Source organism: Ochotona princeps, chromosome 7 (assembly GCF_030435755.1).
Source record: "Ochotona princeps isolate mOchPri1 chromosome 7, mOchPri1.hap1, whole genome shotgun sequence".
In the NCBI taxonomy this organism is placed as follows: domain Eukaryota; kingdom Metazoa; phylum Chordata; class Mammalia; order Lagomorpha; family Ochotonidae; genus Ochotona; species Ochotona princeps.
Window position 1 is genome coordinate 12,655,296 of NC_080838.1, and position 24,181 is coordinate 12,679,476.

The window sequence follows — 24,181 nt, forward strand, 5'->3', positions numbered from 1 at the left end:
TCTGGAATTCACACACAGTTTTCTTCACACGCATTTGTCATGAACTTTTTCAAGATCTTTTTTAGATGGACTCTTAAAAGGCCAAACTTATGGTGCTGGTTTGTAGCACAGTGAGCTAAACTGCCTCTTACAATGCTGGCATCTGCAAAAGGTGCCAGTTCAAGTCCTGCTGTTCCACTTATAATGCAACTCCCCACTCATGCTCCTAGGAAAGCAGCAGAATGTGGCCCAAGTACCTGAGACCCGGAGCCCAGGTAGGAGAGTGAGGGAGTTACAGGCTCCTGGCTTCAGCCCAGCCAGCTTGATCTTTTGGGGAACAAACCACTGGATAAAAGATTGATTGTCTCTCTTCCTCCCTCTTCTGTAACTCTGCCTTTCAAATGAATGAATGAATGAATCCTTTTTTATTTAAGAGAAAAAAAACTTAGACAAAGAGTAGAATGGTGGTGACCAGGGGCTGTACATCAACTTGCAGTTGTGAGATAGGTAAGTTCTGGAAACCTAATGCTGGACCTGATAACCAGGGATAATGAAGATCTATTGTATACTTGGAAGTGTATCTTAGGAGTTCTTACTTCCCCACACCACCCTCCCCACACACACAAGGTGAGAGTAGATGAGATGATTGGTATGTTAACTAGCTGGCTTCTCCTAATTCTTTTGCACTGTATGCATATATTAAAATGTCCTGCTGCGTAACTTAAACATATACATTTTGTTTGTCAGTCATCCTGCAGTAATTATGAGGGTAAAAAAGAACCTAAATGTGACAGAGAAACTCAGTGGAAGGCAATGCTCGGAGGAGCTTACCTTGAGCGTCTATAGTTTCCTGGGTTCCAGGGAGGCAGGGTGTAGAACTGCTGGCCGAACTGCTTGGTGATGACACGCTAAAGAAAACAAATAGAAGAAGTAAGTTCTTGGCTTCTAAAGCCTGTGAAGCCTATAAAATTAAAAAAGAGAGAGATTTTCTGCTCGGCTTTTCATTTTGTGTCTTATACTTTTACTTCTTCTCTTTCCCTGTTCCCACCCTCTCAGCCATAACCCCACAAGCCCATTAAAGCAACTCAAGTTTGGACTTTTTCATTGTCTTTTAGTAATTTGTTTGTTCTCCAGTTTGTCATAAAAGGGTACCATTTTTAAAGTCTGTGCATGAAAACTCAAACATTAAGTTTATAATTATTTCAACAGGCTTTACGAGTGTCTCTCAAGAGAGTTGTTTTCAAAACAAGTGTTATGCATGAAATGAGAAAGATTACAGTAATTATGCTGGCTTCCAAATAAAACTTAATAGCAGTGGAGTAACTTGGGGACTCACAGATGTTGTGTCGACATTTTGTAACACATTTTGGTCTCAGTTTCCCTTTTTTGTGAATCCAGATAAAACCCTCTTTCTAAAAAAAGCACAAGCTTACTGTCAAGCATGGGTTGTTTTGTGTGGAACGGACAGTCATCGGCTCCTCAAGAACGTCAGATGGTGGTAATTGTTTCAGAGCCCCTGGATGAAGAGGGCGTCTCCAAGCTCCAGGGACCTGGAACTGTGTATGTAAGGGAGGAGGGAAATTGATGACAGCCTAGAGAGTCCTAAAATGTTCCATTATCTGTGCAGTCAGACCACAGACCATCTGTAAGCATCCTGGAAACAGGCTCTAGCAGGCCACTGTTCACCTTTCTCCTCCGAACCCATAATAGCGATGCGATCATCTGAGGGTATTGATTTTTAAAATGCAGATTTCTATGCCCAATCCTGGTGATTATTTTTTAATGTCTTTGGATACATGGTTCTGATACAGGTGGTGAGTGGGCCAGGTTCCTGATGTCTTTGTTTACATTATATTTTTAAAATTGTGTTCTCTAGATTTTTTTATGAAGATATATTTATTTTTATTTGGAAATCAGAATTACAGACAAAGGGAGAGAGGTAAGAGAGATCTTCCATCCACTGGTTCACTCCCCAAATGGCTGCCATAGCCACAGCTGGCCAGGTTGGAAGTCAAGAGCTTCTAGTGGGGCTCCCACGTGGGTGCAGGGCCCCAAGGCTTTGGACCATCTTCCACTGCTTTCCCAGGCCATTAGCAGGAAGCTGGATCAGAAGCGGGGCTGCGAGAATAAGAACAAGCACTCATATGGGATGCCAGATGCACAGGTGGAGGGCTAGCTTGCTACATCACAGTGCCAGCTCTTCTGGATATTTTGTAATGATGAGACACTATTATTTGGGGGGTGTGTGTGTGTATGCAAATGAAATTGCGCAGTATTTTTCTGGCTAAAAATGCCTAACAGTATGCATATATATGTTATGTGTGTAACCAAAACTTGTTCAAACTCATTGCTATATGGTATTCCAATAGTATGAACACCCCATTCTGCAGTGTCTGCTGTAGATAAATATAATCATAAACCTACACCTCTGAGTTCCACATTCAGGGATTCAATCAACTACAGATTAAGAATATTCAGAAATAATTTTGGAATCAAGATGGCAGAATAGGGTAAGAACATGTTTAAATTGATGGAAAAGCATTTAATCAGGATGAAGCAGAGAGGACATTTTCCAGGAAATAGGAATGGACAGAACAACAGCAGAGGAATACCTGGAAACTGATAGACACAGGAAAGCAGCAGACACAACAGTGTGGTGTTGCAGTGACTGATACCCCAGCAGCATTCAACTAACAGCAATCTGAACTCCACTACCAGCCAGAACTCCACCAGCAACCAGGTGGGAAGGGACGTTCACTGGGAGCTTGGGAGGTGAGCCCAGACAAAGAACTGTCCATTCTGCTGGTTTGTTTGATTTGACCAGGAGCAGAGACAGAGTGGCAGATTCCAGACAGCCAGTGCGAGAATAGGGTGGATTTCACAGCCCAGTCAGCCCTTAGAGCCAAATTGGGAGCCATTTTGTTTAAGGAGGCAAAGGCAAGAGAAAGGACTGAGCATACACTGAGCTGGGAGTGAATTCATTTCTGACTCAGTGAAATGCAGCAATTTGGCATCCTACAGGTTCCACCCAAGACAGGTCTGAGTAGCCCTCAGACCTGACAGCCAGCAGATCAAGAACTCTAGTAGGGGTACATCAGGTGCCATTTGGTACACTTTGGCAATAGCTTTAGGACTGCAGAGACAACAGTGAACTGCACATGTGCTGAGCTCGTGAGAACTCACTGAGGTCCATGGATAGTACTGGTTCCACAGGAAAATAATACTGACTATGCCATTGTATGGGTCAAAATAGGTCCGTGTGGCCCTCAGACCTAACGGCCAACAGGTTCTGGCAATATCAGCACCACCAACAACCTAGCTATATAGGACACCTGGTGTCTTCCTAATCCTGGGACCTGCTCAAACCAGAAGTGGGAGAAAGGTTGCAGAGACAACAGTGAGTGCAGCCTCAGCATGGTATCACAGGAGGTGGAGAGTGGTGAGCCAGGAGCCGGGGCTGTGGAGACCATGGTGGAAATCTAACATAAGAACCCAGATCTGAAACTTGCTGGAGGGTGTGGCACAAGTGGCTGCAAGCAAAGAGTTGTGTACCAACGACAATAAATAAAATTGAACTGCAGACCTGTGGGTGACACAGCTTAGAAACCTGACTGAAGGAGAAGACTCTGCTAACCAGAAGTACAATGACCAAGAACAAAAGAAGAGACAAATGCACAATGAATATTACCGAAAACTGCCCTGCAAAGGAGCAAAATCTTATGACAACCTCAGAGTTAACTGAGGAAGACATCAAGAAAATGGGGCACACAGAATCCATAAAATTCATTTTAAACCTGATCAACAATGAGAAGCACATATAAGAGTCAAAGAATTTAAGGAAGCAATAAAGCAAATCAAGGCTGATATATCAGAAAGGAAGAACACAGTAGAGCAAATTAAAAGTACCGTGGAGAGTCTCCAAAATAGAATGAAGCAAGCAGAAGAAAGAATCTCAGAATTGGAAGATATTTCCTGTCACCAGGGGGAAGCAAACAAAAAACTGGAAGCAGAGCTGGATCAAGCCAAAAAAAGCATTCAAGAATTGAAAGACACTATTAAGAGGCTAAATATAAGAGTTATGGGAGTCCCAGAAGGTGCAGAAAGAAAAACTGGTTTTACAAATGTCTTTAATGAAATAATAAAGGAAAATGTCCCTAATCTGGAGAAAGAATTGGGAAACAACATCCAAGAGGGGCACAGAACTCCCAACATGCTTGATCAAAAGCGATCTTCACCAAGACACATGATCTTCAAGTTCTCTTCAATTGAACACAAGGAAAAGATCCTTACATGTGCACGTGAAAAAAATCAATTGTGGGCCTGGCGGCATGGCCTAGTGGCTAACGTCCTCGCCTTGAAAGCCCCGGGATCCCATATGGGCGCCGGTTCTAATCCCGGCAGCTCCACTTCCCATCCAGCTCCCTGCTTGTGGCCTGGGAAAGCAGTCGAGGACAGACCAAAGATTTGGGACCCTGCACCCGTGTGGGAGACCTGGAAGAGGTTCCAGGTTCCCGGCTTCGGATCAGCGCGCACCGGCCCGTTGCGGCTCACTTGGGGAGTGAAACATCGGACGGAAGATCTTCCTATCTGTCTCTCCTCCTCTCTGTAGGTCTGACTTTGTAATAAAATAAATAAATCTTTAAAAAAAATCAATTGACATATAAAGGAATTCCAATTAAACTCACAGGAGATCTCTCACAGGAAACTCTACAGGCAAGAAGAGAATGGAATGACATATTCCAGATCCTAAAAGAAAACAATTGTCGGCCTAGAATAACATATCCAGCAAAGCTTCCTTTTGTCTTTGAAAATGAAATAAAATTCTTCCATAGTCAAGGAAAAGTTAAAACAATTTGCCTTTTCCAAACCTGCCCTACAAATGACACTTCAAAATGTTCTCTTGACAGAGAAGAGGAATAGCACCTACCAAAACCAAAGGCAAATGGCAAGAACATTCCAGTAAAATGACAATAGAAGACTAAACCAATGAACAACCCATTCCTAAAATGACAGGACCAAAGTACCACCCATACATATTAACCCTGAATGTAAATGTCTTAAGCTCAATCAAACATCATAGATTAGTAGACTGGATTAAAAACAAAATCCATCTGTTTATTGTCTAGAAGAGACACACTTCACCAACAAAGATCAGTGGAAACTATATCGCATGGGTTTTATCGCTTCTCGGCCTTTTGGCTAAGATCAAGTGTATATCGCATGGGTTTTGTTGTTTTCTGTTAGTTTCATCTCTTCAAAACACTTTCTTCTGATTAAATTATTCAATGACTCATAGATCATGCAGTAGCATCACTTTATTCAAGAAAGCTCTTGATTTTCATTTCTTCAGTTACACGTTAGTCATTTAGTAGCATGTTATTTAACTTCATAGTGTTGTTAATTTCTTTTTATCTTCCTGATGTTGATTTTGTTTTGCGGTTTTTCATTTAAGGAGATGTATAGTAGCTGCATAATGGAGACTGTCCTATCTAGTAACATGTCATTTAACTTCATGGCATTGTAAATTTCTATTTTTCTTTCTATTGTTGATTTTCTATTATGACTTTTCATTTGAGGGGATGTACAGTAGCTGTGAAATGGAGACTAACATCCAGATGTGAGGATGCAGTGTGTTATGCATTTCTGCTTCCGGACAAAGATGGACTTACAATGAAACTGTTTACTCTATCTTGACAATAGGATGCTGGACTCTGCCATTGTCCATGTCCACAATGATGGGCATACGACTGTATATGTTAGTAATGATATAGAGGAACTAGTTGGGGGGGAGGGAATAATGGAATTGCCAGGGTTCTATGGAATTGCATCATGAGATAATAATAATAATAATATGTAAAAAAAAGAATATTCAGAAAAAAGTGCATCTGTATTGAACATGTACAGACACTTTCCTTACCACTATTTGCCAAAATTTATAGTGCAACCATTCACATAATCTTTAAAGTGCATTAAATATTGTAACTTACAGATGATTCGAAGTATAAAAATGATATGCATAGGTTAATAACAAATACTGTACCATTTTGTAGAAGAGACTTGAGCACCTGTCTTTTGGTACTCACAGTGCTTCTGGAACCAACTTTCCCCTTTCCCACCCCTGCCAGCCCCTGCTTGAACACAACAAGATGACTACAGGAACTTACAGATGTCTTGTTGTTCAGGTGGGTTTTTTTTGGGGGGGAAGGTACAATGAAAAATGCTGCTATGAATGTTCACATACATATTTCTGGATGCACTTTCACATGCATTTTAGTTGGTTCTATACTTAGAAGTAAAATTTCTAAGTCTAGGGGTATCCAAAATATCAACTTTTAAAGATAAACCTTCCTGAGGAATTATGTCAGCATATATTCCTATCAGTTAAAGGGAAGAAATCTCATTGGTCTGCATACTCACCACCACTTAGTAATATTGATATTTTAAAGCTTAAACTTGGCCAGAGAGTTTGTAGAGTTCAGTTTTATTTGAATTTTGTATATATGGATATAAACCCTTTGCTAATCTCTCAGTTGAAATGTCTTTTTCCGCATTGTGCTTTGCCTTTTCATACTCTTAATGGTATTCCTTGGTGTACCTTGAGCAGAACATTTACCTTTAAGGTGTTCCAATTGTCAGAACAATTTTTTGTGGTAAGTATTTTGGAGGCTCTGTTTAAGAAATCTTTGTCAACCTCAACATTATCAGGATATTCCCTGCAATGCCATCTAACAGTATTTTTGTTTTGACCACCACATTAGATATTCTGTGAATCTAAATCAGTGTACCTATAGTTAAAATCAGAGCCTTTGTCTGTTACTGCTCTTTCAAGTACCTATATAACGCATGGATAGGCTTCTGTGCTCTTTCATGTGTTCTGCTGGTCTATTTTTCTATCTTGTTGATATAACACAAACCCGCCTTAATTATTGAAAACTCATATTAAGTTTGTTATCTGTAAAACAAATTTACCATCTTGTTCTTTTGTAAGAGTGTCCTGCGTCTACATGTTATTTCCATATACATTTTAGAATAATGCTTTAAATCTCCACAAAATGCTTAGGAGAACAGCACTGAGTGTATAATTGTTATAATAGTCACTCTCTCGATCCATGATCATAGTTTATCTACTACACCTTTTTATCACACCACTGTTTTATGGTTTTCTATGTAAAAATCATGAACATCTTTGTATTACTAGATATTTGAATTATTTATGTTCAATTAATTATTTATTTGAAAATCACCATGACAAAAGGGGAGAGACAGATTTACGTTCTGCTTGTTCAATCCTCCAAATACATTTAACATCTGGGGAAGAGCCAGGCCAAAGATAGGAACCTGGAACTCCACGTCTCACAGGTGGATGTCAGGGATGTAAACAATGGCACCATCACCCATACGTTCCCAGGCACATTAGTAGGAAGCTGAATCAGAGGTAGGGTAACTGGGACTTGAGTTGGCATGCCAATGAACGATGCAGGCCTCCCAAGTGGGGGATCAATTCATTCTATTTTGGAGACTCTCGACTGTATTTTTTATTTGCTCCACTGTATTCTTCATTTCTGTTAGGTCAACTTTCACTTGATTCATTTCCAGTGTGACATATTCCTTGAATTCCTTGAATGCCTGCTTTGCATACTTCTCATTGTTAATAAGAAACTTTATAACAAGTGTTTTTGAATTCTGTATCTCCCATTTTCTTGATGTCTTCTTCAGTTAACTCTGAAAGGTTGGCAAAGGAGTTTGCTCCTTTGCATGGGAGGTCTTCATTGAGTCTCTGTCTCTTCTTTTGCTCTTCTTGGTCATTGTACTTCTGGTTAGCAGAGTCTTCTCCTTCAGTCAGGTTTCTAAGCTCTGTCAACCTCAGATCTGCAGTTCAATTTTATTTACTTATTGTCGTTGGTACACAACTCTTTGCTTGCAGCCACTTGTGCCACACCCTCCAGCGAGTTTCAGATCTGGGTTCTTATGTTAGATTTCCACCATGGTCTCCACAGTCCCGGCTCCTGGCTCACCACTCTCCACCTATTGGGATACTGTGATGATGTTGCACTCACTGTTGTCTCTGCAACCTTTCTCCCACTTCTGGTTGGAGCAGGTCCCAGGATTAGGGAGACACCAGGTGTCCTATATAGCTAGGTTGTTGGTGGTGCTGATATTGCCGGAACCTGTTGGCCGTTAGGTCTGAGGGCCACACGGACCTGTTTTGACCTGTACAATGCCATAGTCAGTATTATTTTCCTGTGGGACCAGTGCAATCTCCCAAGCTTAGTACATATGAAGCTCACTGTTGTCTCTGCACTCTTAGATTCTTTGCCACTGTTAAGACCGAGGCCAAACTTGGCCTTCTGAACGGGACGTGAGGTCGCTCGGTGAAACAGCACACACCAGCCGAAGGATGCAACAGCAAGAGGTTTTATTTGGTTACCAGCGCGCTGGGGCCGAGGCCAGTTCCTCATGCAGGAAGCTAGGCATCGACCCCGAATCATTAGACAGAGGGGTTTTTAAAAGGCTAAGCTAAGGCTAAAATCATTAACATAAGCAGGAAGGGTGAACCATTAACATGAGCAGGGAGTGGGAATCATTAACATAAGCAGGGAGGGGGCCGTGCCATTAGGGGCGGAGGCTAGTTGCAGGTGCCCCTTATCTCTCAGGCCCCCAGGCTCTATCATGAAATGTTTCACTGCCCTTCACTGTCCTTTTACCGCAAGCAGAATACAGAAAGTAAAAAGCAAATTAAATTCTTCTGTCATTTCAATCCCAAATGTCCCTTTTCACCACGTTGTAAGAAATGGTGCATGATGTGCCATTTATACAGTTCTTGATCTGCTGACCATCAGGTCTGAGGGCTACCCGGACCTGTCTTGGGTGGAACCTGTAGGATGCCACGTTGTTGCAGTTCACTGAGCAAAAAATAAATTCACTCCCAGCTCAGTGTATGTGCAGTACTGTCCCATAGTCTTTGCCTCCTTAAACAAAATGGCACCTGATACAGCTCTAGGGGCTGACTGGGCTGTGAAATCCACCCTATTCTTGCACTGCCCATCTGGGATTTGCTGCCTCTCTGTCTCTGCTCCTGGTCAAATCAAACAGACCAGCAGAATGGACAGTTCTTTGTCTGGGTTCACCGCTGAAGCTTCTTGGGACTACAATTAACCCTGACAAAAAATGAATAATAAAAGCAAACATGGAATAGAATCAGTATTTTTACCCTGAGCATAATGTGTCTTTTATCTTCATTTATAATGTTTGCTTTTTAGCAAAGAATAAAGGATCCAGGAGGTTTCCATCAGTCCCTATCTGTAACCCTGAACCCCTGACTCTGACCCCTCTGGCCAACCCAGCACAGCCACCTTCCCATGATGCACCTAAGTCTCCTCTGTCATGTGAAACTGAGCTCCACAAGAAGGTGCTATGAAAACTTCCCCAGAGAATATTACATGCACTGAATCTCACCCAAATCTCACCCTGTTGGCCTCTCCGTGACCCAATAAGGAGAGCAGCTAAACAGAGACGCCTGTATTTACCTCTAACCGTGTGTCTTCTACTGCTTTAAAAAATCTGGCTCCCATTCTTACACTCTATGTGCACTTTAGTTTGAATTCTTTTTTAAAAGAGAATTTAATATGTGCATGCTTATTTGTAATTGACACATACAATTGTACATATTTATGGGTTATAGTGTGACATCTCAATGGATATCTACAACATGCAATGATTAGATTAATTAGCAGGTCCATCAGCTCAAGCATTTATCATTTGTTTGAGGGACATTCAGCATCCTATTAGCTATTTTGAGACACACAATGAACTATTTTCAATCAATTTGCTCGCTGTGCTGCAAAACATTGGAAGTTATTCCTCTCATTCAACTGTGTCCTTGTACCCATCAACTCTCCTCCCTCACATCCCTCCTCCTCTTTTCAAATGCAGATAATCACTGTTCTACTCCCTTCTTTGAGATCAACTTTCTAAGCTTTCACAAGTAAGTGGGTCCATGCAGTGGTTTTCTTCCCGTGTTTGACTTGTTTTATGTAATATATTGTCCTCTAGGCTCATCAGTGTGGTTGTAAATGACAGGGTTGCACTCTTGTTTCTTTTTTTAATGGTCGAGTATTATTTCATTCTGCATAGATAACCACATGCTCTTTATCTATTCATCAACCACCAAAGTTGACTCCATACCTTGTTGGGAACAGTGGTGCAATCATCAAAAAAATACAAATATTTCTCTGACATCCTGGTTTCCTTTCCTTTGGATGTTTACCCATATTGCGATTGCTGGATCATATAGCAGTTTTATTTCTAGGTTTTTGAGCAAACTACAATGTTTTTCATAAAGGCTCCACTAATTTACATTTCCATCAATAGTAGATGAGACGTCCCCTTTCTCTGTATCCTTGCCATTTGCGTTTTCTACTTTAAATTCTTATGTCACGACCAAAATCAAGACAGCAGAATAGGGTAAGGACATGTTTAAATGGACAGAGAAACATTTAATCAGGATGAAGCAGAGGGGACACATTCCAGGAAATAGGAGAGGACAGAACAACAGCAGAGGGGTACCTGGAGACTGACAGACACAGGAAAGCAGTGAAAACCATGATGTGGTGTTGCAGTGACTGATAACCCAGCAGCATTCAGCTAACAGCAATCTGAATGCCACCAACAGCCTGAGCTCCATCAGCAACCAGGTGGAAAGGGACTTTCACTGGGAGCTTGGGAGGATACAATGCAGTATGCATCTCTACTTCCAGACAAAGATGGACTTACAGTGAAACTGTTCACTATATCTTGACAATAGGATGCTGGACTCTCTGCCATTGTCCATGCCCGCAATGATAGACATATGACTGTGTGTGAAGAGCTATATTTTAGTAATGATATAGAGGAACTAGATGGGGTGGGAGGAGGGAATTGGGGAGGGGATAAGGGAAATGCCAGGAGCCTATGGACCTGTATCATAAAATGATAATAATAATAAATTAAAAGATTTTTAAAAAGTAGAAAAAATCTTATGTCACATGGAGGCAAGAATCAGAAATAAATACAGCTCAGGACCCTCTAACCCCACATTAATAGGTCCCCTGGGTTGGACTAATGCATATAATGATCACACTTTGAATAGGAAACAAATTTAAAATTGAAAAGGGACATTTAGGATTGAAATGACAGAAGAATTTAATTTGCTTTTTACTTTCTGTATTCTGCTTGCGGTAAAAGGACAGTGAAGGGCAGTGAAACATTTCATGATAGAGCCTGGGGGCCCGAGAGATAAGGGGCACCTGCAACTAGCCTCCGCCCCTAATGGCATGGCCCCCTCCCTGTTTATGTTTAGGGTTCCCACTCCCTGTTTATGTTTAGGGTTCCCACTCCCTGTTTATATTTATGGTTCCCCCTCCCTGTTCATGGTTATGGTTTTATGATTTTATGATTTTAGACTCGGTTTAGCCTTTAAAAAGGATGCTATACCATGACTCGGGGTCGATGCCTAGCTTCCTGCGTGAGGAACTGGCCTCGGCCCCAGCGCGCTGGTGATCGAATAAAACCTCTTGCTGTTGCATCCTTCGGCTGGTGTGTGCTGTTTCACCGAGCGACCTCACGTCCCATTCAGAAAGCCAAGTTTGGCCTCGGTCTTAACAAAATTATGCACATTTTAGTAGATATCATACTTTGCATTTTTCAGAGTTATGAAATATCTTTCTTGTTCTCTTTTGGTGAATAGATCTGTTTAGATACCAGCTTTCAAACAGTATCTATGCTCAGGCAGGGCACTAGTGGGGCTTGAAGACCCTATATCTGGGTCACAGTTGCTTTGAATATCACAGAATTAGCAAAGAAATTTCCAAAGCTAATTGATGTGTTAACAAACTTGAAAGCTATTAAAAATGTAGAGGATATCATTTGTTAGAAGAAACCAGAGTAGGTGCCCAACTGGAAAGCATTTGTGAGATATTTCAGCCTTAATTAGGCACTGTGTTTTGCTGATTTGGAAAAAATTGCAAGGCATCATCTTTATTGGACTGGTGTGTGTGTTATTCCTCACAGCTTAAGTTAGAGGCAAATGTCCAATTGATTTTTTCACATAAGTTTCTAAAACATGAATGTGTTATTCATCAGCCTATATAGATATAGACAGATGTCAACATACGTACGCATTTCTCCATATTCCCACTTACATCTCCTTTCTCAAACCCAGGGAGCCACTTGCAGTGCCCTGGTGGTGCCGTAACGGAGTTAATGCTTTCTGGCCACTGTACAAACTGTGTTTGGTTATTCCCTACTTCACCTGCCACCCAAGCTAGCCCAGAGGAAACCTGCTATACTGAGACCTTTCCAGAAATACAGCACTCCCCCTTTTGCCAGGCACTAATGCAATCTCCGTTCTTGATTACTTATTTGTATAGTTGCAGTTACTGCATCAAACTGAAACTAATTTTTTATTTGTGAACCCATTAGAGGGCTTGGCTTCCAGTAAACACTCAGAAAATGTCTGTTGGCCCCTCTACACTTACATGTATCAGTAACCAGAGATAGGAAGAGTTTAACTGATGTTCTTTCTCCTTCAAGAGAGACTTGCAACTTCTGAAAGCAGGAACACTATTCAAGAAACAAAATGAAATTCTCAAGAACAGAAACGATCATTTGGTCGAGTGTAGGAGGACATTGTGACCGTAGGTCAGTGACCATAGTCAGCGAGCACAGGATTACAGTTGATGGGACAATATTTGTATGATAAACAACTGAATGGATGTCTTGTGTGTGACTGATTGGATATCCTTTGCATGAGAACAACTGTCTGGCTACCTTTTGTATACCTGATGAGATATCATTTGTATAAGAACAGTTGAGTGGGAAGTAATATACAAGGCAAAAGGACTTCCAAACTAAGGCAGAGAAACAGTTGATGGTTCTGTTGATGAACTAAGTATCTCTACCCTAATCCTGTATGACCCTTAGCATATAAAGTCTGTTGCCCCTAATAAATTTTGGCTATTGATCATCAGTCAGTAGTCCAAGCGTGTTATTATCGGCTCCGTGCACCAAGTCCATCGCTTCAGGACAGGGACAGTCAAGCACCTTTCAGTGGCAGGGTGCTATACATACTATTAGGAATCCCAAGTGAAGAATAGAATTATAATTTCACCTGCTAGCTGACATCTAACTCTTCTTCTCACTGACATTTCTACAGGAAAACAGTGCTAAAATCTGCGACTTCTGTCAAGGTCTACAATACCCTCATTCTTCTAACAGCACTCTCAATTTATACTGACATATCCATGTTCAAAAAAAAAAAAAAAAAAGAAAGAAAGAAATCTTACTGTTTGAACTTAGGCCCATTCTGCAATACTCTGAAAGAAAATCGGCTGCTCGTGGACTTATCCAGATGTTTCTCCCGGTAACTGCCTGTGTATGTTGTCACAGAGGCATCTGACCATCGCGTCTCGTTCTGCCAAGATGCTCCAGCCCTGTGTCGGATCGTGTCAAACTCCTGAGGAGTAAGAGGGCTAAAAGGCAGGAGAATTTGTGGAGTCAAGTAGAAGAAATGTGACATGGCTATGGATAGCCTGCACTAATGGACAACTTTTAAGGCCTCTGCATAATGTGGAATCAATTTCCTGCTAGTGTCAGGAAACAATTGACTGGGCTCACCCAACTTTCTAACTCCCACAGTTCACAAAGTGCAGAAACTTGACTGTCTTAGATATGGCTGCCAAGCAATGAATCATAAAATCCCAAATACTGTCCTCATCTCCACTTCCTACCCCCAACTTTAGCTAACAAGTTTGTAGGGTGTGTAGAGGCTATCTGATCTATGAAATATCCTGCTTTTCAATTATGAGAAGAGAGCAGGTGTCAAAACTAAACAGTATGTCTATCATAAATAACACAGTACATCCTAATGATAGTGGTTGAAGAAGTAGGAATAAGAGACAGAAGGGTAGCTTCAAGCAGTCATTCCCACCCCCCTTAAACCTAGATTCTAATTGTCTAGAAGAGAACATGAACTGCTGTGATGTCAACAATAGATTCTCACGTATCATGGAGCAATGGTGTTCTCTGGATGACTGACATCCGGTCACCCCGGTAGCTGTTAAAAAATAAGTAGAATGTGGGCCCGGCAACAGCGTAATGGTTAAGGTTCTCTCCTTGAATGCTCTGGGATCCCCCAGCAGCTCCACTTCCCATCCAGCTCCCTGCTTGTGGCCTGGGAAAGCAGTCGAGAACGGCCCAACACCTTGGGACCCTGAACCCATGTGGGAGACCCGGAAAGAAGTTCCTGGCTCCCGGCTTCAGATCGGCGCACACCGGCATTTGCATCCACTTGGGGAGTGAATCATCGGACAGAGGATCTTCCTCACTCTCTCTCCTCCTCTCTGTACATCTGCCTTTCCAATAAAATAAATAAATTTTAAAAAATAAGTAGAATGCATGGCCCCACTCATGGATTCTGATGTAATTGTTCTGGAGGATGGCCCAGGCTCTGGTGTTTTATAAAACCTTAATCTTGGAGGGTTCTGAAGAGCAGCCAGAGTTCAGAATTAAGATCATGGAAGTATTATACAGAACCATTTTCTTATGTCAAGAAGTCATGGCATTCAATCACCTATTCACACCATTTCCCCATTCTTCAACAATAATTACTCCAAATCTGGTTAATGTGTTCTCCCAGCCTGACTTCTGCAGATGAACAATCCTCCGACAAATCAAGATGAAATCAGTCTGAATGCTCATTTCTCCTTTCACCTGTCTGTGCAGTAATTCTCAACCCTCGGGGCTTGAGGAACCTGTGGAGCTTCTTGTAAGCAAAGATACACACCTATTCCCAACCCCACCGGAAGCCTGGGTCCAGGGCTCTGCAAGTGGACTCATTCCCAGCATGGAGACTCTCTGCAGGTGATTCACTGAGGCCGGCTGGATCCACTATCAGCATACAGATCCTGCAGCCCTGGGTACACAGACCACACGTCCCAGGCAAAACTCAGGACTCCACATTTTTATGTGATTATGTGATTCTGATGTAATTGAGCTTTGATTACATGGGTCACTGTTCCAGAGGTTAAATGTAAAATCTTACAAAGTGAGGTTAATACACAACGTGGTATATTTCTTTGAGAATAAAATTATTGGCAATTACTGACTAGTGTGTTACTACAGTAGGGGATTCTTTCCTGGCAATGCTGGAATTTGAAACATAAGCACCTTTGCCTCAGGAAAAAGGATTGGGTAAATGGTTACAGACAGCTGCTTCTTCTGGTGGAGTTAGTTTCTCAGAAAAACCCAGTTGAGATTTCTGAAAGATGGAAATAAAGAATGAAATAGAGGAAAGAAATGTAGGCTGCCTAACTCTTCAATATACGCAGCGTCAGGTACTAGTTGCTTATACTCATGTACTTTAACCCTTATCCATTCTAGCAAAAACAACGGTTTTATTTAAAGAAAGCTCAGCTATTATGTTACTGAGGTTCTCGCTCCTACAACAAAATACTAGAGGAAGTTAACTTCACAAAGGGAAAATGTTTACCTAGCTCAGTGTAACCAGTCCAAGTCCAAGACCAAGTGGCTGCACTGGTTTGGCCTCTGATGAGAAGAGTGCCTTTGGCAATGTGAGTGGAGAGGAAGGGTCATGGAGTGAGGCAGAGGCAGAGAGCGGCTTTCATAGCCAAACGTCCTCTATTACTCACAAGGGCGGATCAGCAGCAAAGGTTCAGTTGGTTAAATCTTCATCTTGCACACACAGGGATCCTATATGGTCTTTGGTTCGTGTCCCAGCTGCTCAACTCTGGCCATTGCAACCACTGGGGAATAAACCAGTACATAGAAGATCTTTCTTTCTCTCTCTGTAAATCAGCCTTTCCAATAGAAATAAATACATCATTAGGGCCTGGCACAACAGCCTAGTGGCTAAAGTCCTAGCCTTCACGTGCCGCAAGCCCATATGGGTGCTGGTTCTAATCCAGGCGGCCCCACTTCCCATTCAACTCCCTGCTTGTGGCCTGGGAAAGCAGTCATAGATGGCCTAAAACCTTGGAACCCTGCACCCACATGGGACACCTGGAGAAAGTTTCTGGCTCCTGGCTTCCAATTGGCTTAGCTCCAGCCATTGTGGTCACTTGGGGAGTGAATCATCGCACAGAAGATCTTCCTCTCTGTCTCTCCTTCTCTCTGTATATCTGACTTTGCAATGAAATAAATAAATCTTTGAAAAAAAATAAATTGTATTTCCAGCATGACACTAGATTTTCTACCCTTACCTATACCTATCACATCATGATACATTTAAATAGCAGAAAGTTAAACTTAATAACTGTTATAAGAGGACTACACTACTGTCATGATTTGGGGAATAATAGTGACGGTAGAGAAATAGAAGTGGAGGAATCGCTCTATCTACAAACCAATATCATGGTAAATGATATATATAAAGTTGTACTTCAACTTAGAGAATGAATGGAAGTGACTAATTGAATTGATTATCATAAGTGTCAAAAAATTCTAAAGGTCCTGGGCCCGGCGGCATGGCCTAGCGGCTAAAGTACTCGCCTTGAACGCCCCGGGATCCCATATGGGCACCAGTTCTAATCCCAGCAGCCCCACTTCCCATCCAGCTCCCTGCTTGTGGCCTGGGAAAGCAGTCGAGGACGGCCCAAAGCTTTGGGACCCTGCACCCGTGTGGGAGACCCGGAAGAGGTTCCTGGTTCCTGGCTTTGGATCGGCGCGCACCGGCCGTTGCGACTCACTTGGGGAGTGAATCATCGGATGGAGGATCTTCCTCTCTGTCTCTCCTCCTCTCTGTATATCTGACTTTGTAATAAAATAAATAAATCTTTTAAAAAAAATTCTAAAGGTCCTTATACTCCTTTGCCGTTACATTTTATCAAATACTTCATTTCTCATGAACACTTATATTTGGTGCCAACTTGTACAGTTTGTTTTCCAGCTTGTGGAATTTGCCGTAAAAGCATCCTTTTGTAACTGAAATTTTGGCAAGCTGTGTTGTTCCAGTATTCTAAACATCACGGGAAAAAAATCAAGAGCACTGTGACAGTGAACCTGAATTGTGAGGTTAACTTAATGAAAATAGCCAAGTGACCTCATACCCAATAAAACCACCAGGGAGCAGGCATAGCACTTGATCTGAAGGACACTTGGTGGGCAGGCCCTAACCAAACTTCTCTCTAAATGGTAGCTGATTATTCTAAAGAGGTGCTAATGAGTACCCACTGAAAGGATTTCATGGTGAAGTTAGTTTAGAACACATTGGGATAAACACGTTTCTTTGCTTCCAGGCTTCTCGGAGCTTTTATTACTTCAATATGTATTGTGCATTTTTCAAAGGGGTCTAAATTATGCGGTATTTCCTAAGTGTATTTGACCACAAAACTTTTTCAGGGAGATGACATCTGGGGATTGCTATTTTACAGAACCTTCTCAGGACTGGAAAGGCCAGAGGATAGCTAAGACAGTGGCTAGGTCTGCGGTCTCAAACCTTTAATGTGCCCTTGCCTAGGTCTCCAGCTTACAGCACTGGCAGCTAGCAAGCAGGGTGACTTGAGCAGTGCTTTGTTTCCAAGTATACACATGCACTTTTCATACCTGCTACACCCATGTGACTGTGGCACCTATCACGTGTTGTACAAGGCTTGTCTGTGTCCCTTTCCAGTCAAAGCAGCACACATATATGCACATGTATGTGCCATACAGCTAGGCATGCACACGCATCTGCACACACCAATATGTGCGTACACACATTTGCACTTTCACACTTGTGCACACACACACCATATAACATTGGTAGGCACTATTTCAGTTTATATCACCAAAGACAACACTTGTGAGGCTGTATTCTGCGGAGGTGGATGAAACTCAGGAAGTAGGTAATGCCAAGACCAGAGAAGGCAGGACTCCCTTAAGAAAAAAGAAGACCCTGTAAGGGGCCGGAGCTTCCATCTCAGCCTGAATCCGTCTTCTCCCCAGAGGATGCCAGAATTGGGTATTTGGGCATGTAGGGCTCACATCTGAATGAGCACACACAATCTGTTGGAATCCGTGAGTACTGCGTTATAACATCATTGATTAGTCCCAGATCCTGGAGGAATTTCTTCCCTGTTACCAAATATGTAATTTAGCAATGCTTAATAACCTGTTAAAAATTGTGTGCTAGGTGGGCTAAGGCTTCAAAAACAAGGAACCAGCCACACAGGGATTAGATGAAAATAGAACAAGAGTAGACTGCAAGAGAACAGGAAAAGGAAATTGATAAAAAAAAACTTCGATTTCCTGACATTTATTTGCAAACCATGTATAAATGAGTGATCCCAATCTGTGTAGTAAAAAGTTCGGTGTGTATCTATATTTAGGAAAAAAAAAGCCTAGAAGGCTATGTACAAGAAGTTATATTTACAGCTAACTAGGAAGATACATATGGTTTTTATATTCTATGTTCTTCATATTTACTAACCCTTTTACAGAAAGACCATGTAAGTTATAATCTGAGTCAGTATGCTATTTCTGAAAGACAAAATAAACTGAAGATACCAACATAAAATCAATCACTCAAAACTTACAGAGCATATCTTTAGGGTTTGTATTTACTTTAAAAAAAAAAATATCTTTAGAGTCCAGGCAAGAAGAAACAACAACAACAACAACAAAAAACCCGCTGAGGCAAAAATTTGGGACCAGTTTGATTTTATTCAATATTCACACGAATTTCTCAGTCTTTAGTTCTGGGACTGAAATAAGAGAAAGGAAAAAAGTAAACCCTTAGGGAGTGTGCACACATGTGCGTGTGCATGTGATGGATAAGGATGGGAATTAGGGAGTATAGACATAGAATGGATATCAATCTACTGAGGAAAGGCTGGAAGCAGAGGAGGGGTCTTCCAAAAGGTTCCAAGAGTTTTTTTTCCCATGGAAACTCTGCATGGAACCTCAAATTTTATGCACCAGAATAAATTTAATTCCATCTTCTGTGAATTTTATGAAACGTACTTTTATGTGTGGATCGCAAACTGAGGCAACTTGGAAGCACAGCTGTTCTTTTCCAAGGAAATCCGCTCTATTCCTGGATATTCACAATGCATCCCACACTCTCAAACACATAAACAAAAAGGCTCATAATAACCAAGACTAAAACACGATACATATTAATAGTCTGGTCGATTTCACAGTCACACCTCCAGGGATAACCAGGGTGTAGTTACAGCTGACGTCTTCTGGTCCCCACAGGAGAGACTCAAGTGGGGTTGGCCACCTTGCGTACACTTGGAAAGTCACCTCCTGCTGTGCAGTTCCACTTGGACAATAGCCTCACTCTTACATATAACCTGTTATTGGTATGAGCAAAAAACATTTAAAAGGAACCATGCATTACCACTACTGCAATATTCAGATTTTAAATCATGTATAGCCCCAGAAATCATCCAAGCTAAGAGAGGGACTAACGAGCTGTTACCATGGCAGGAAATATTCCTACCTAGAAAAATAATTGTTCCAAGAAATCAGCCAGGGCCAACATTAAGGTTCAGGAGATTAACCTGCCACCCAGGACTCTGGACCCAATACATCTTTGAGTCCCAGCTGTTCCACTTCTGATCCAGCTCTCTGATAATGCACGTGGGAATAAGCAGACGATGACTCAATTACCTGGGTCCCCACTCCCCTACAAGGGAGACTGGATGGAGTCGAGGCTCCAGGTACAGCCCTGACCCCAGCCCCAGCCATGTGGGAGGGAACCACGGACAGATGATTTCTCCCTCTCTCATCTCGGTGTCATTCTGGCTTTCTATCAAGGAAAATAAACCTTTTTTGAAAAAAGAAAAAAAAAGCAATCTTAAAGGCTTGCATTTTATTGATGCATAAAGACAAATAATAGACAATCTTGTCATAACTTTAAGTTGAATCCTAACTGAATGCTCATGGCAGAATAGAGCCAAAGCATAAAATAAAATTTCTTAGATGATCACTTTATGTATGTTTGCTGCTGGACAAAGACCAGAAGATATATCCTCTTCGGAATTAATGCAGGGAACCTTCACTCCCTTCCTACTCACCAACCGTGGTTGCCTATGCTGTCGACTTATTCAAATACATATCAAATATCCAAGTATGACATATATCTGGTCTTCTCATTTATTAAATCTTATTTGGGACTGATTTGGGGATGGGGAGGCTTAGGGTTACATTGGAAAGAATATTCACAAAATCTTGGAGCAGAATTCTCTAGAAGGATCAAGATGAATGCCCCACACCACCTTTTTTGGATACTCAATCTGCATATAGCAAAACATTTGTAATGTGCATGTATCTTTAACATAGCTTTTTCAGCATTTCCAGGGTTACACTGAGACATAATTTGAGTGAAAAGATACACAGCAGTGTTTTATCCTACAGAAACTAGAGTGAGCTGAAAATGGAATTTTACGGGTTTCCAGAGACTGGTACTAATTTAAGTTATTACTAACTTTTTTGATTTGCCATTATTTGAAGAGAAGGTTCACCATGTAATTATCTCTTTGTCTCTGTGACTACTTGATAGCGCTGCTCAAAATTATTTATCACCACTCATTCATTCAACAAATATTTATTGTGCATCTACTTAGGATGACTGAACAGTGCCACAACTGTCCACCTTGAAGACATTCCTTCCTGCCACCCAGCAGGGTATTGGCTCACTACTCAAGGGCTGTGTAAACAGGAAATGGAAAAAGGCAGCATCAACAACATATGAATTTAATGGGGCATGCTTTCTGGCCATTAGAAAATAGTTGAATTGTATGCATTTGTGTTTATCATGCTTTTTTTTATTGCTACAACAAAATACTAGACACAAGCTACCTATGAAGGGAAGAGGTTCCTGTGGCACATGGCTCTGAAGTTCACAGCCAGGGTGAGCTAGTTTCATTGGATTGGACCTCTGAGCGATTTCTGTAGAGGAAAGTGTGTGGAAGAAGGACCATGTGGCAAACCAGGAAGCAGAGATAGGCTGGCCCCCGTTCGGCCTTGATAACCAACCTTCTCATAAGAATCGACTTCTAGCCTAGGTTGCATTGAACCTAGGGAAGTGTTACACTATTGGGAGAAAAGCAGCTAACGGCTGGCAGGCATCCTGGCCCTGATTAAAGGCAAATTTGTGTTAACTATACCAATGTTCCAGCAATAGTTATTTGCCTATTCTTTTCTTTTTTTAAAAGCTTTGTTGGGTGGGGGGCAGATGCCTGCACACCAGCAGAGTTTGGCACTAGCACGCAAGTGTACATGGGTCCTGGGTAGGTAGACAGGGCCCCAGGCTGGCATGGCTCACTGCCAGAGAGTCAGAGGACCAGGCTTGGGGATCTGGGCATGGGGGGCTGTGGATTGCTCAGGGAAACAGGCTTGGAGATGTGTGGGAGGGAGGACTGCTAAGGGAAGACGTGACAGGTAGGGAATGACTTCTGGGGAAATTCCACCAACTTGGCTACTGTACTTGCAGGTAAACAAGGGTGCTAAGACCAAGTGGTTTAGAGGAGGGAAACTGGAGGACCTTTTAGACCCAAAGCAACACACCCACCAATGTGGGAGACCTGAGTTGGGATTGTTGGTATCAACTACTGCCTACCAGCTCACATGAAAGCCATGGCTAGGGGGTGCTGCCTGGCAGGGCTTGACCACAGTACCCACCAGTGAGTGTTGAGGCAGGGAGTAGACCATGTTAGGATGGGCCATGACCCTAACCAGCTCATGAGAGAAATAGCTCTTGGATCAGATTCGGGGATGGGGAGGGGTTCATGGGCTCACCCTTATAGGATTGCCATACCAGCTGGTTTGCTCAGGGGCTGGGATGGTGACAGGCTGAGCTAGGCATGACCTTGGAACTCATGGGTACAAGGTTTGGGAACAGGCCAGGCTGGTCCAGGCTATAGCAGCCTTAAGCACACCCAACAATTGGATGTGGCGCAGGCTGGACCACAAATTCCACCAGCACACACAAAGGCCAAGAACTGGGGGGGAGGGGTCAGACTGTGCTCGGTCAGGGTCTAGCACTGGCTGGAATACATAAAATCTGAGTCTGAAAGTGAGCCTGGTGGGTGAACTTAGGGAACTCACTTGGTGAGCTATCACTCCCACTGGTGAGCACATGGGTCACGGCTGGGTATTAGTCAGACTGAGCAGATCTGCTTCAGTAGTTGGCAAGTATGTAGATTGGTGCTGGGGAGAGTGTGTAGTAGGCAGGACCAGGACAAATCATAGCACACTGGCATGTCACAGGTATGGGAGCCAGGATGGAGTGTGGGCCATCTCAAGCTAAGACAGGCTGTCACAACTACTGGTTTGCATGAAAGCCAAGGATGGGGACAGGCTGGGCAGGCTAAGCTGAAACACTCACTAGCGAGAGTTGGGACTGGGAGTGGGCCAGGCCAGACTAGGTTGCAACATCTGATGGCAGAGGCCAAGCTGGGTGATGGGCTATGCCAGGCTGGATTGGAGCAACCACTGGCATACCCAAATTCTGTGGCTATGAGTGAGCCTGGTCGGAGAACTAAGGGGACACCCCTGCTGGGCTACAGTTCCAACTGGCAAGCGTGAGGGCCAGAATGGGGGCAGTATGGACTGGACATGACTGCAGTATCCCTCAGCATGGGTGTGGACTGGGTCTGGGGTGTGCCGACTGGGCTAGACTCCATCATCTGCTGAATGCTCACATGAGCTGGAATGACTGTAGGACAGGCTGGGCTAGGTCTTTGCACCCACTGAACCATGTGAGAGCTGGGTCTGGGGGTGGACTAGGCATGGCTGGGTTGTAGCACTCAATAGTAAGAGCCAGAATGGGTGTAGGTCAGTCAGACAAGGCTGCTGTACCTGCCAAGACAGGAGGTAGGCCCTGTTAGGCTGGGCCAAAAATCCAACAGTATGTACAAGATCTGCAATTGGGAGGTGACCTGATAGAGGACCTTAGGGACCTCCAGTGTCAGGATGCAGTTCCTGCAGCTGAGTGCAAGAGCCAAGGCTGGGAGCAGCCCAGACCAAGCCAGGTTACAGTACCCGCCAGCATACATGTGGGTCAGGTCTGAGGGCTGGCCAGGCTGGACCAGTTCATAGCACCCATTGGCAAATGTGAGAACCAGGATGGAGTGCAGGACAGGCTGGGTTGTACCACAACATTAGCCAGTTCATCTTAGGGCTGTGACTGGGAGCAGTCCAGGCTGGGCTAGACTGTAGCACCCACCAGCATGAGCTGGAACTGGGGCAGCACGGGTAGAGTCAGCCTGCAGCACCTGCTGGTAAATGCCAAGGTGAGGTGAGCCATGTCAGACTGGGCTGCAGCTCACAGCAGGAGGGGTCCCCTGCTGGGCCTCTGCTCCTGCTGGTGATCATGAAAGCTGGGAGTGGGGGCAAACCAGGCTGGGCAGGTCTGTAAAATTCCTTGACTCGCATATGAGCTGGGTTAGGGGAGAGCCAGGCTGGGCTGAGCAACCATCTGCACTGGTGCATATATGAGCCAGAGTATTTGCAGGTTGGTTGGGCCTTGCCACAGCATCAACCGGCTGGGGGCAAGTCCTGACAGGTTAGACCATAGAAAAATCTGGAAAGGGTAAGATCCAGGGCTTGGAATGGGCCTGGTAGGAAAATTGTGGGTGCCTCTCTGATGGGCTGCAATTCCCATTGGAGAACATGAGAACCACGGCTGAGGGTGGGCCTGGGCTAGACAAGTGGTGGCAACCCCAGCATGATTGTGGTCTGGATAGTGGGGTTGGCTCAGTTGAACAAGGTTCCAATGCCCATTGGTGTTGACTAGAGCTGAATGTGATATGCAAGAGACCAAATCAGTGTGCTGCATACACAGGCAAACACAGGAACCAGAGCTGGGGGTGGGCCTAGTGGGGATTATTGGGAGTTGCTCTGACTGGGCTGAGTTCCCACTGGTCTGCATGAGGACAGAACGTGTGCTGAGCAGGATTAGGCTGAACCACAGCATCCGTTGGTTTGCAGAGACTGGGATGGGGACAAAACTGACCGAGTGATTGCAATCACCAGTGTGTGTGCAGGTTGATGTGGGTGATGGACTGAGCCAGACCACACACTGGCTGGCACACCCAGGAATCAGGTTGCGGTTACCTCTGGCAAGGTTTCTTTGGGGAAACCCACGCCAACAGGATCACTGGACTTGGAACTCCAACCACAGGGAAAATCACAGGATCTGTGGTCTGACCTTGGAGTG

The 24,181-nt window shown here is 43.3% G+C and overlaps 1 protein-coding gene across 2 annotated transcripts in view; it reads right to left on the reverse strand.

Moving 5' to 3' along the window:
- The window catches only part of C7H4orf51 (chromosome 7 C4orf51 homolog), a 36,771-nt gene extending 22,821 nt beyond the window's left edge, over nucleotides 1-13,950 (reverse strand). For both annotated transcript variants that reach the window (XM_012927841.3, XM_058666676.1), the window contains exons 1-2: nucleotides 13,302-13,950; nucleotides 811-887 (exon numbers count right to left, since the gene is read on the reverse strand). In XM_012927841.3, the coding sequence (XP_012783295.2) occupies nucleotides 811-887; nucleotides 13,302-13,534 (310 nt within the window). In that variant the 5' untranslated portion in view covers nucleotides 13,535-13,950. The remainder of the gene's footprint in view (nucleotides 1-810; nucleotides 888-13,301) is intronic.
- Nucleotides 13,951-24,181: the final 10,231 nt, after the last annotated feature.